General features: G+C 51.1%; 1 protein-coding gene and 1 long non-coding RNA gene across 2 annotated transcripts in view; one reads left to right on the plus strand and one right to left on the minus strand.

Moving 5' to 3' along the window:
* The window catches only part of LOC309361047, a 190,604-nt gene that overhangs the window by 49,172 nt on the left and 127,475 nt on the right, over positions 1-13,957 (minus strand). The window lies entirely within an intron of this gene.
* CIMAP1D (CIMAP1 family member D) lies at positions 3,603-12,039 on the plus strand (the record flags this gene model as incomplete). The annotated part of the gene is made up of 4 exons (XM_081895892.1): positions 3,603-3,718; positions 6,830-6,940; positions 9,653-9,766; positions 11,555-12,039. The coding sequence occupies exons 1-4, from the start codon at positions 3,667-3,669 to the stop codon at positions 12,037-12,039; spliced, it is 762 nt and encodes a 253-aa protein (XP_081752018.1). The 5' UTR covers positions 3,603-3,666.

Below are 13,957 nucleotides of genomic sequence, written 5' to 3' on the forward strand. Positions count from 1 at the left end.
CCTAAAACAGGCAGAGATAAAGACACACAGCTGCCCGTTTGCAAGAGCAACAGTCACCTTATAACGACGGCGTAATGAGCTTCCTAACGGAATGCATGCAAAGCACTTTAAAAAGTTCTATATCGGTGCCAAGTATTAGTGGTCCTAATTAGCATTAATAGCAGTAATTAGAATTAAATTAGAGCTGGGGCGGCATCATGCCGGCAGTTGGTGAGCTGAAACAGGAGCAGATCTCTTCAGAAGGAAATCATTAGGCATAACAAGGGAGGCGTAAATGTCAAAATAAATAAATGAAGTAATGGCGTAAGAGACCACGCCGCAGATCGGTTAGCATCCGATTTGATAAAGAGGAAAATCTCCACCTCTACCCCAGTATCAATACTATTAGGGCGTTAAAGTTAAAGGGACCCCTGACCATTAGGTCCAGTCGTGACCGACTCTGGGGTTGCGGCGCTCATCTCGCTTTACTGGCCGAGGGAGCCGGCATACAGCTTCCGGGTCGTGTGGCCAGCAGGACTGAGCCGCTTCTGGTGAACGAGAGCAGCACACGGAAACGGTGTTTACCTTCCCGCCGGAGCGGTACCTATTTATCTACTTGCACTTTGACGTGCTTTCGGACTGCTAGGTTGGCAGGAGCAGGGACCGAGCAATGAGAGCTCACTCTGTTGTGGGGATTTGAACCACCGACCTTCTGATCGGCAAGTCCTAGGCTCTGTGGTTTAATCCACAGCGCCACCCGCGTCCCGTTAGGGCGCTAGGTGGCTGCCAATATAAGAATGTATGAAAACCTGAAAACAATCCCCTCTAGTCCACCATATTCTCACGGCAGCCATCTAGTAACTCTCCCCTACTGCAGTTTGCCGCAACTTGAACTCAGAACCGTATTGCTTGGTTTCCCAGGCCTGGGGTGGGGGTAGGTGTTTGGAGTCTCAGCTGGTGAGGTGAGGAGTCATCCATGCTGAATCCGCCCCCCCCAATCTCCCCTCCTCTCAAGGGTTGTCAGACATCCGAAATTTCCCAGACATGGCTCAGAAAAAGCTCAAAAACTTCAACAACTTTGGTTGAACAGTACAAAAGCCACACCCATTGGCCCGCCTCCTTTGGCCTCTGGCTCCGCCCACCAGGGCATGTGGCCCTCAGAAGGTTCCATACAAGACAATATGGCCCCTGCATGAAAAAAAGTTTCCCCACCCCTGCTCCAACCACTATGCGGCACTGCCTCTCTTGGATTACATTGATTCTTTGCTAATATTCCCCACTCTCCAACTCCCAATTTTCTTTGGGCTTCCCTCATGAAGGCAGAACAGGGTATAAGCGAGAAATTACGTGTTTTTGCCCATCGCTGCAAGGCTTCCAGGGAGATTTATATACGATCGATAATAATGATGATAATAAACAACCTTTTGTCTCCCCCAAACCTTTGCATCTCTCCATTAGTGCAACAAGACTGGACATGTGATATAATCCTCTTTGTTTCTAAAGAAAAGGTTGACATCAATTACAAAAATAGATTTCTCCCGTTTAGCGCAATAGCCGCGATGTGAATTTGATTGGTAGCTGCCTTGAAACTTTGTCGAAAGACAAGATGCGAATCTAGGCTGGGGGCGTGCCAATAATCAATGAAATCAATCAATTTCTCACAGGTTTATTGCTCAAAGGGAACGAGGTCTTCTCTGAACACCACCAATCGGTTTTGTGTCCGTTTCTGTCAAATGAAGAGCAGGCATTTCTGCTACAAAGCAGGGATGGGTGTGCTGGTCCTGGGGGGAAGGTTACCGTTGGCGTAGTCAAAGTCCGGTCCTGGGTCACTAGCCTGGAAACAGTTCACAAGGAGCTGGGCGAGGTCCAAAGCAGGAAGCCGGGTGGGGACAGGAACCACTGGAGGGTCAGGTCTGGGTCTGGGCAGGAACAGGTACTCAACAACGACGTTGCTCCCGCAACCTGGGACTGGGCTGACTGGCCTTTATCTTCTCTGAGGCCAGGGGCGGTCCCGGCCCCCAGGAGACCCGCCTTTCCTGGCCTTAAGGCGAGCACTCCTCCCGGGAGAAACCAGTTCCCTTCGCCTCTCTGCCCTGAGCCTCTGCAGCTCAGGAGAGGCCGAAGGGTTACTGGGCCCAGGGGGAGACTCACCTGTAGGCACTGAGTCCTCAACCACCTCTGGAGCCAGAGTAGAATCACCTGGTGCCTGCTCCTGAGGCTCTGGCACAGGTGCAGGCGCTTCAGAATCAAGGCCCTGCCCCAGTTCAGCCGGCCCTGGAGGCGGGGACTCCTGTGCAGGCTGGGATTCCTCTGGTTCAGCCTCTGAATTGGATTCCCAGGCCATCACAAGGGGTCAGGTTGGTTAGCCTCTTCCTGCTATGACCATCTCTCCCCCCTTCCATGTATTCCAGAATCAGAAGAGGTGTGAAGAGGACAGAGCAAAGGCAGGCAAGATGAAGGAGCCTCAGATTTCTTGGAAAGGAACTGGGGGAGGAAGGGACTTAGGTAAAAGGTAAAGGACCCCTGGACAGTTAAGTCCAGTCAAAGGCGACTATGGGGTTGCGCCGCTCATCTCGCTTTCAGGCCAAGGGAGCCGGCGTTTGTCCGCAGACAGCTTTCCGGGTCATGTGGCCAGCAGGACTAAACCGCTTCTGGCGCAACGGAACACCGTGACGGAAACCAGAGCGCACGGAAACGCCGTTTACCTTCCCGCCGGAGCGGTATCTATTTATCTACTTGCGCTGGTGTGCTTTCGAACTGCTAGGTTGGCAGGAGCTGAGACAGAGCTCGCCCCGTCGCGGGGATTCAAACCGCGACCTTCCGATCAGCAAGCCCAAGAGGCTGAGCGGTTTAGACCACAGCGCCACCCACATCCCAAGGGACTTAGAGAGCGGTGGAAAGGTGGAGACCTCCAGCCTTCGCAACGGCCTCGTTGAGGAAGAGTTATTGTGCTCACGTGCCCTGAGTTGTTTCGTTTCTTTTAATAGTTAACTTCACCGACGTCTTGCGAGTTATTGCGGACTTGCTCCCGACGCCTCTGTTCTGCCTCCGCAGTTGGGGGCGCCAAGTCTTCCGAATCCCAGTTGCTGGAAAGCGAGAGCTGTGTTCGAATCCTGCTGTGGGTCCCCCCCCCCAGGCACTGTGAGAAGAGAATGCCAAAGGGTGGCCCTTTGGCTTGATCCAGCAGGGAGCTCTTTTGATGCTCTCTTTGTTTACCTGCCGCTCACCCGGCAGAAACATTTCGCGAGCGCAATGTCTAGAAACATGGAGCAGCACAGCTCCCCGAGGGCATTTCAGCTGTCTGCAACAGCGTTCCTTTTGTGCCACCATATCGCTCTCTTCAGAAAGATCGGGAAGATACATTTACAGAGACAATCTCTCTCCGGCCACCTGCTGCGTATCCCCTTTCAGAGCATCCTTTTATCGACAGATCTCCGGCAACCCGAATGACATCTCGCCGTCCCTGACAGCGAGACGTGAGCAGGCGCAAAGTCACTTCTCTTCTTCCTTGTTGTGGGCCGGTCCACCTGGAGAGAGAGAGAGAGAAACTATTCCCTACGCGTGCAAATGCCTAAACATTTGTGTCTTACTGGCAAGAAGTGTGTGCGTGTGTTTTTCCTGGGTTGGGAGGACAGAGACAAGAAAGCATTATTGACCCCCGACGAACACCATATTTGCTGATCTAAAATGGAAGACTCCGGACTGAAAAAGACGCCAGCGATTGCTGCTCGCGAGACGGGTATGGAGGACCATTGCTTACTTTGTTTATACTGAACATAAAGGTAAAGGTAAAAGGACCCCTGACCATTAGGCCCAGTCGTGACCGTCTCTGGGGTTGCGGCGCTCATCTCACTTTATTGGCCGAGGGAGCCGGCATCCAGCTTCCGGGTCATGTGGCCAGCAGGACTAAGCCGCTTCTGGCGAACCAGAGCAGTGCACGGAAACGGTGTTTACCTTCCCGCCGGAGCGGTACCTATTTATCTACTTGCACTTTGACATGCTTTCGAACTGCTAGGTTGGCAGGAGCAGGGACCGAGCAGCGGCAGCTCACCCCGTCATTGCGGGGATTTGAACCGCCGACCTTCTGATCAGCAAGTCTTGGCTCTGTGGTTTAACCCACAGCGCCACCCGCATCCCTTATACTGAGCATGGCAACGCACTAAACTCCTAAGCAGAGCCGTCTTTCAAATTGGTGTTAGTGGTGTGTCGTGCCAGGGCGCCGGCCTCTTAGGGGCGCCCTAGCGAGTAGGGGAGCTGAGCAGCTTCGTCGGCAGCCTCCCCTTTCCTTGCACTCCCGCCAGCTGTGCCACGCCAACTATATGGCTGGCGGGAGGCGTGCAGCTCCCTTCCCAAGCCTTCGCGGGAGGAGAGCGATCTCCGCAGAGGCTTAGGATGAAAGCTGCATGGCTGTAAAGAGCCATGTATGTGCTCCCTACTCATATTATGGGCAGCTGGTCCAGCATTTCAGAACTTTTAAAGTTTGCTTCTGGAATGGCAGACTAAAGACGAAGAGGTTAAATCTGTAATGATACACTGGGTAGTAATAATAATAATAATAATAATAATAATAATAATAATAATAATAATAATTTCTTATACCCCTCCCATCTGGCCAGGCCTCCCCAGCCAATCTGGGCAGCTCCCAACAGAATATTAAAAACACGATAAAACATCAAACCTTAAAAACTTCCCTAAACAGGGCTGCTTTCTGATGTCTTCTAAAAGTCAGATAGTTGTTTATTTCCTTGACATCTGGTAGGAGGGCGTTCCAATAGGGAGGGTGCCACCACCGAGAAGGCCCAGTAGGGATTTGGGCTAGAGATCTGGGGCACAGTATTCGATTTTCAGATTGGGAAAGGTTATGGAAAACTGACTTGAAATTCTCAGCATTTTGTACGCTGAAAGAAAACTGTATGAAAATGATGTACTGGTGGCATTTGACCCCTAGTAAGTTAGCAAAAATGTACAAGACAAGGACAAATACCCGCTGGGAATGTAAAGAAAAAGAAGGTACCTTTTATCATTTCGGAGGTAATAAAAGCATTCTGGGAGATGATATACAGTTGTGCCTTGTTTTGTGACTGGGATCCGTTCTGGAGCCCCAGCCGCTAGGCAAAAAGGATGCAGGACAAAGTGCCGCATCTGCGCATGCGCGCAGAGCGGTTTGCACTACTGCGAATGCGCGAGCGACAAACCTGGAAGTAACCCTTTCCAGTACTTCCAGGTTTGCCATGGACGTTTGCTGGAATGGACACTAGATAAGGTGGGTGTTTGCGGAGGTATTACTGTATAATGGAATGGGGAAACAATGTGTAAAATAACCTTTATATAAAAAAACCAGAAGCTTTTTTATTAGGAGTTGTAGATAAAGGTAAAGGGACCCCTGACCATTAGGTCCAGTTGCGAATGACTCTGGGGTTAAGGCGCTCATCTCGCTTTACTGGCCGAGGGAGCCGGCGTACAGCTTCCAGGTCATGTGGCCAGCAGGACTAAGCCGCTTCTGGCGAACCAGAGCAGCGCATGGAAACGCCGTTTACCTTCCCGCCAGTGTGGTACCTATTTATCTACTTGCACTTTGACATGCTTTTGAACTGCTAGGTTGGCAGGAGCAGGGTCCGAGCAACAGGAGTTCATCCCATCACAGGAATTCGAACCACCGACCTTCTGATCAGCAAGTCCTAGGCTCTGTGGTTTAACCCACAGCGCCACCCGCGTCCCTAACCGGAGGTACCACTGTATATAAAAAAACCAGAAGCTTTTTTATTGGGACTTGTAGGGACTGATATCCCAAAGGACCAGAAAAGACTTTTTATGTATGCAATGACAGCTGCATGGATGTTACTAGCCCAAAGTTTCTACCAAACACAGCTCTAGGAACTGCCGAGTTCGTCAGAAGCCTGTCAATACGATGATCAACAGCGCGATATGTGCCTCTAAAAGCTTCTGGGGTCCACGTGGGGTGACTGGGGAGGCCCACCCTGTTTCCCCCTGCTGCAGGAATTGAATGTGTGCCTTTTCCAGGTTTTTGGCAAGAGCGCTGTCCAAAGATAGAGCTGCGTGTGATAATAGGCTGTTCTGGATTCTCTGTTGTAATTTGTGGGGCAGAGGAATTGCGGGCAGCAGGGACGGGAAGGTGTTTCGCTGACGTTCTCCGAGGGCAGGAGAAAGTCTCTAGAAAGCCTCTCAGCAGTGAGGGGAGTTAGCAGTGGCAGGAACACAGCTGAAGAACATTCTCCTATTCCAAAGACCTTTGTTGGCAGGTTAAAGCCATGGTTTTCCCAGTAGGGATGTATGGAAGTGAGAGCTGGACCATAAAGAAGGCTGATCACCAAAGAATGGATGCTTTTGAATTCTGGTGCTGGAGGAGACTCTTGAGAGTCCCCTGGACTGCAAGAAGATCCAACCTCTCCATTCTGAAGGAAATCAGCCCTGAGTGCTCACTGGAAGGACAGATCCTGAAGCTGAGGCTCCAAGACTTTGGCCACGACTAAACGACTAAACAACAGCAACATTCCAAAGACCTATTTCAAAGACGCGGGTGGCACTGTGATCTAAACCACTGAGCCTCTTGGGCTTGCCGATTGGAAGGTCGGCAGTTCGAATCCCCGCGACGGGGTGAGCTCCCGTTCCTCTGTCCCTGCTCCTGCCAACCTAGTAATTCAAAAGCATACCGGTGCAAGTAGATAAATAGGTACCACTGCGGCAGGAAGGTAAACGGTGTCACCATGCAGTCTGGTTTCCGTCACGGTGTCCTGTTGCACCAGAAGCGGTTTAGTCCTGCTGGCCACATTCTTAGTCACTGAAACCTGTTTCTAAAATGTTTTTTCCCCCCCTTCATATACCATGCCAGGCCCCGGACCGGGATGTTACACCTTGCCTCCGACAGTTGGGTTTGTCAACCACGACTACACTCGATTCACCAGTCCAGCTTACTCCTTCCACCAGAGGTTGAAAAACAGACGTGAGTAGTTGAACCTCCGAGTGGTTGCCTGTAAGGTAAAAGAGCATTGCTTGAGTGGGTGGGTGGCAGTTGTTTGCAGTGATTAACAGCCATTTGTGAGGTGCTTTCACATGCACATGTGTGCACGCACACACACACTTTCCCAGGTGATCTGGGTAATGAAGTTTGATCCAGCAGAATTCATCTAAAAGCCCTAAACAGCCTCGGTCCAGTATACCTGAAGGAGCGTCTCCACCCCCATCGTTCTACCTGGACACTGAGGTCCAGCACCGAGGGCCTTCTGGCGGTTTCCTCACTGCAAGAAGCCAAGTTACAGGGAACCAGGCAGAGGGCCTTCTAGGTGGTGGCGCCCGCCCTGTGGAACGCCCTCCCTTCAGATGTCAAAGAGAAAAAGAACTACCAAACTTTTAGAAGACATCTGAAGGCAGCCCTGTTTAGGGAAGCTTTTAATGTTTAATAGGTTATTGTATTTTAGTGTTTTGTTGGAAGCTGCCCAGAGTGGCTGGGGAAACCCAGCCAGATGGGCGGGGTATAAATAAATAATAATATTTATTATTATTACAGTGTCAAGGAGGAGGGGCATGCTTAGAGAGGGCCCTATTGAGGCCATCTTGCCCACATGGCTGCCTCTAAATAACATACACACACACACACAGACACACACACACACAAACACACACACAATTCAGAGGCAGCAGTGCTACCAGCCATGCAACGTGCTGGGAAACTTCCAAAATCCTTCTGAATATTTCTTCCAGGAAGTTCAAACGAGCTGTCCAGATGTGGACAGATGTGCTGGAATGTGTGTGCATTGCACCCAAAGTCAGAACAGGAGAGTGCTTGCGGCGCAGCGGGCTGAAGCGACAAACCACAGGCAAAACTAACCTAAAAACGCAGAAGGCACGGTTAAAATTAGCACATGAAGAGGAATAAAAGGATGTACATGTTCTCAAAGTTAACGGAGCTTATAAAACAAACGAACATGACTGCAATGGAGACGAGATAAACATTTGACAGGTGGCATGAAGAGCTGTCAGGATTCAGGTCTCCATGACAATTTTCAGAGACGGGGCCCACAAACGTCTCTCTGCACCTGGAAAACAGTATCCAACTTTAGTACTGCTCAGAGTAGTCCCATTGAGATTAAAGGACCTGCGTGCATTTTTGTCAGTGAGTAATCTCTGACCCGGGTCGTATTTAGGTTTGATGAGGCCCTCAGCTACTGAAGGTCATGGGGCCCCTTCTATGTCCAGCTGTCCTTTGACAACAACAAACGGTCACTGTTTTTTGTGTTGAATATAGGCTATATGGCAGGAGTCAGCAACCTAAGGCCCATGGGCCGGAAGAAGAGGAGTTTGGACTTGATATCCTGCTTTTCACTCCCTTTAAGGAGTCTCAAAGCGGCTAACATTCTCCTTTCCCTTCCTCCCCCACAAGAAACACTCTGTGAGGTGAGTGGGGCTGAGAGACTTCAGAGAAGTGTGACTGGCCCAAGGTCACCCAGCAGCTGCATATGGAGGAGCGGGGAATCGAACCCGGTTCACCAGATTACGAGACTACCGCTCTTAACCACTACACCACACTGGCTCTGGTGTAGCCGGAAAAGGTCGTTTGACCAGGCCACGAGCCACCCCCCGAACTGAGCTGCCCGTTCGTGCGCGGCACTAAATCGGCACAGCGCAGCGTGGGGACTCGCGTCTGCGTCTGCGCATGTGCAGGTGCTGAAAATCGCAGGCGCGCACATGATCTAGCCCATGGAGGGATCTCTGCGGGACTGATCCAGCCCAGGCAAGATAAACTTTGCTGACCCCTGCTATACAGTCATGCCACCAGTCCATGCAGAATGTAGGCACCCGATATATAGAAATGAGCAAACCAGTGATATTTTAGGGAGCAGGCTAGCAGGCGGGGCCCATGACTTACATCACAGGATCCTACACAACACAAAACACTGTTGCTGTACGTAGGTTTTATTTTATTTGTTTATCTTATATTTTGGAAAGGTACATCCAGTTTTTCCCCCTTTAAATTTTTGTGGGGCCCTGAGGCTCCAAGACTTTGGCCACCTCATGAGAAGAGAAGACTCCCTGGAAAAGACCTGATGCTGGGAAAGATGGAGGGCGCAAGGAGAAGGGGACGACGGAGGACGAGGTGGTGGGACAGTGTTCTCGAAGCGACCAGCATGAGTTTGACCAAAGTACGGGAGGCAGTGGAAGACAGGAGGGCCTGGCGTGCTCTGGTCCAGGGGGTCACAAAGAGTCGGACACGACTAAACGACTAAACAACAACAACAACAAAGCTATAGCTTGTTTAGTTAATACAGTGGTACCTCGGGTTACATACACTTCAGGTTACAGACTCCACTTACCCAGAAATAGTACCTCGGGTTAAGAACTTTGCTTCAGGATGAGAACAGAAATCGTGCTCGGGTTAAGAACTTTGCTTCAGGATCTGTCCTTCCCGTGAGCACTCAGGGCTGGTTTCCTTCAGAATGGAGAGGTCTGATCTTCTTGCAGTCCATGGGACTCTCAAGAGTCTCCTCCAGCACCAGAATTCAAAAGCATCCATTCTTCGGCAATCAGCCTTCTTTATGGTCCAGCTCTCACTTCCATACATCCCTACTGGGAAAACCAGAGCTTGAAATATACGGACCTTTGTTGTTTTGTCACATCTTCTAGTATATCTGCTGTTGTTGTTTTTCCTCCTCTCCAGTAGACCTGAAGGATTCAAGTCCCGGGCCGTGTTACTTTGTGCACCCTGAGCTCACACGCTTCGGCCGGGCGAAGGGACCTTCCTACTCCATGCTAGCACGAGCAAGACCGCCGGGTAAGTGGGCAGGTGGGCTTTTGAAGCACCCATGAAACAGAGAGCATGCAAGATAGGGGAGGTTGGGTACCGTCTAGATTGCTGCAAGATGCTCAACCTGGGGCTGCTCTTGGAGACGGCATAAAGGTTGCAGCTGGTTCAAAACACAGCGGCTAGACTGTGAGCTTTACCTGGCTGCCGGTTGGTTTCTGGGCCCAATTCTGGTGCTCATCTGGGCCCAATTCTGATGATCAGCAGAGGGGGCCCTATGGGGAGATCCTCTACCCTCAGAGACTTAAGGTAGTGTTGGCCTTGCAGGAGAGGGTCTCTAATAAATAATAACAATAAATTTTTATTTACACCCCGCCCTCCCCAGCCAAGACCGGGCTCAGGGTGGCTAACAACCAATAATAAAAACAAGTTGATTAAAATACAATTTAAAAGATTAAGATACAACATTAAAACATTAGGATGCAGCCTCATCACAGGAGAAAGGAAAAAGAAAGAGTGGGAGGGAATCAAACTGATTCTAAGCCAAAGGCCAGGCGGAACAACTCTGTCTTACAGGCCCTGCGGAAAGAAATCAAATCCTGCAGGACCCTGGTCTCATGAGACAGAGCATTCCAGTCGGGGCCAGTGTTGAGAAGGACCTGGCTCTGGTTGAGACTAATCTGACTTCCTTAGGGCCCGGGACCACTAGGGTGTTACTATATATGGACCTTAAGGTCCTCCGTGGGGCATACCGGGAGAGGAGGTGCCGTAGGTACGAGGGTCCTGGGCCGGAGATCTCTTCATAAAAGTGCTTCTGGTATCTTCATTGTACTGCTTTCAGCAAACTGCTGACGACAGACCTCTTCACCCTGGCTTTTGACACTTGAGATGGATATTTGGTGACGGGGTGTGGCCGCCGAGACCACATAACACCGGTCCTGAAAGACCTCCATTGGCTCCCAGGACGTTTCCGAGCACAATTCAAAGTGTTGGTGCTGACTTTGAAAGCCCTAAACTGCCTCTACCCAGTATTCCTGAAGGAGCATCTCCACCCCCATCGTCCAGCTGAGGTCCAGCTCCGAGGGCCTTCTGGCCATTCCCTCCCTGCGAGAAGTGAGGTTGCAGGGAACCAGGCAGAGGGCCTTCTTGGTGGTGGCGCCTGCCCTGTGGAACGCCCTCCCATCAGTTGTCAAGGAAATAAACAACTATCTGACTTCTAGAACCCCATAGTCACCTTTGACTTAACCGTCCAGGCGTCCTTTGCCTTTTTTTTTAACTTACTAATATTTCGACTCTCGGGACGCGGGTGGCGCTGTGGGTTAAACCACAAAGCCTAGGGCTTGCCGATCAGAAGGTCGGTGGTTCGTATCCCCGCAATGACGGGGTGAGCTCCCGTTGCTCGGTCCCTGCTTCTGCCAACCTAGCAATCCGAAAGCACGTCAAAGTGCAAGTAGATAAATAGGTACCACTCCGGCGGGAAGGTCAACGGCGTTTCCGTGCGCTGCTCTGGTTTGCCAGAAGCGGCTTAGTCCTTCTGTCCACATGACCCGGAAGCTGTATGCCAGCTCCCTCAGCCAATAAAGTGAGATGAGCGCCACAACCCCAGAGTCGGACATGACTGGACATAATGGTCAGGGGTCCCTTTACCTTAATTCGAGCCCCAAATTGGGCATTGCTGGGGGTTGGGGTGTATGACCCACACAACCCCTTCCATCTCCTCAATTCAGCTCTGTGCAAAGCTACTTCCTGTTCTCCGACCACTACACCACGCTGCCTCTGTGCCCAAGCTGTGTTCAATGGTGTGTATTTTCCCTCCAGGTCTGCCTGAGACCCCTGGGCCTGGGGCGTACAGCCCCGAGAGGGCCCCTCCTCCGTCGCAGCAGAGACCGCCTTCCTTTTCCATCGGGGCCCGGACCAAAAGCCGCCTGGTGGACCCCGTCCCGGCCCCCAACAGCTACACCCTCCCCTCGCTGCTTGGCCCGCGGGTGCCCAGCAAGCCCTCGAGTCCATCTTTCACCATCCGTGGTTGGAACGCCAAGGGGGGCTACGCCGAAGACCTCTCCCAAACCCCCGGCCCGGGGCGTTACAACACCACGGACCCCAGCGTCTATCTCTGTCGGCCCCCGTCTTTCTCCATGTTGGGGAGGTTGAAGAAGCCCACACAGGTCTCCCACACCCCAGGGCCCGGGGCCCACAGCCCAGAGAAGGTGAAGGTTCATAGGGCGAGAGCTCCTTCCTATTCCCTTGGGGTCCGCCACTCGGAATTCCTCATGCCCCTCATCACAGATGTTCCAGAATGGTAGAATCAGGGACTGGCTGGGCACAGAGTCCATTGCCTCACCCATCGCACATGTGGATGACACCCAGCTCTACCTCTCTTCCAAATCAGAACCAGTGAAGGCGGTGAAGGTCCTGTGTGAGTGTCTGGAGGTGGTTGGAGGAGGGATGGCGTCTAACAGATTGAGGTTGAATCCTGACAAGAAAGAAGTACTGTTTTTGGGGGACAGGGGGCGGGCAGGTGTGGAGGACTCCCTGGTCCTGAATGGGGTCACTGTGCCCTTGAAGGACCAGGCCTGGGAGTCATTCTGGACTCACAGCTGTCCATGGAGGTACAGGTCAATTCTGTGTCTAGGGCAGCTGTTTATCAGCTCTATCGGGTACGCAGGATGAGACCCTCCCTGCCCGCGGACTGTCTCGGCAGAGTGGTGCATGCTCTGGTTATCTCCCGCTTGGACTACTGCAATGCGCTCTACGTGGGGCTACCGTTGAAGGTGACCCGGAAACTGCAATTAATCCAGAATGCGGCAGCTAGACTGGTGACTGGGGGCGGCCGCCGAGACCACATAACACCGGTCTTGAAAGACCTACATTGGCTCCCAGGATGTTTCCGAGCACAATTCAAAGTGTTGGTGCTGACCTTTAAAGCCCTAAATGGCCTCGGTCCAGTATATCTGAAGAAGCGTCTCCACCCCCATTGTCCAGCCCGGACATTGACGTCCAGATCCGAGGGCCTTTTAGCGGTTCCCTCACTGCGAGAAGCCAAGTTACAGGGAACCAGGCCTTCTCGGTAGTGGCACCCGCCCTTTGGAATGCCCTCCCACCAGATGTCAAAGAGAACAGCAACTACCAGACTTTTAGAAGACATCTGAAGGCAGCCCTCTTTAGGGAAGCTTTTAATGTTTGATGTATTACAGCATTTTAATATTTTTTTGGAAGCCGCCCAGAGTGGCTGGGGAAGCCAGATGGGCGGGGGTATAAATAATAAATTATTATTATGAGAGACACAGACTGATTCAAAGCTGCAATGATACACTGGGCAAAGGATTTGGGAATGAGTAAATGAATGAATCTTTATTTGCGTCAGCCATCGGTCATTGCAATAAAACAACAATGCGATATGCAAAGAATGGAAATGAAAAGTCAATTGTATAAAATACATTTTAGGGTTTTGAGTCAATAGTCAAATAGTGGACCTTGTTCTGATTGCCCCTGCTAAAGACCATGCCACCTTTGCTGTCACCTGCTCATCTTGATCTGCCAAGAGAGAGGACACTGGGGCAGTGGCTGGGTGACCCGGTGAGGCAAGGAAGAAGGGCTACCCCTATGCTATCTATATAATCAGTTATCAGTAATCAATATATTCATATATGCTCACACTTAACCAGGGCTTACAGTATTTTATAATCCATTTTTGAATCAAAGGGAAGCTGTCCCTTAGCTAACTGCATACTGCTTGAAACAGCAAAATTAGGAGCCGACCTTTCCCCTACAAACATCCGTGTACCCTGGACAAGGGGAAGACGTGAATCAGAGATTCTGGTACCAAATCCCCTCAGATACAGGCTAAATTAATCCTCAGAACAGGATGAGCAAAACCGCAAAACCTCCAAACTCCCTGTCCTGTCATAACTAGGGGAGAGGTTAGACAGAGCGTCACTGCAAGCATCGGAAAGCAGAATTAGAACTCGGTGCTTGACCAGGAGCTGGTAGCATGGCAAGAAGCTGGCTAATTGGCTAATTTTCGCTGGCGATATCGTGACTGCCTCATGGTTGTCTCATGATCTATGATTTGCTGTGATCTACTCAGGTATAAAGACCTCTGGATTTCTGTCAATCGAGGTCCCGGTTTCTTTTGGAAGAGATTCCAAACTGGGTTCTTATTGCCTGGCAATAAAGTTCACCTTCTTATTCTCCATTGCTGAGTCTGCCTGATCCTTATTT

Source organism: Podarcis melisellensis, assembly GCF_964234715.1.
Source record: "Podarcis melisellensis genome assembly, chromosome: 18".
Classification (NCBI taxonomy): domain Eukaryota; kingdom Metazoa; phylum Chordata; class Lepidosauria; order Squamata; family Lacertidae; genus Podarcis; species Podarcis melisellensis.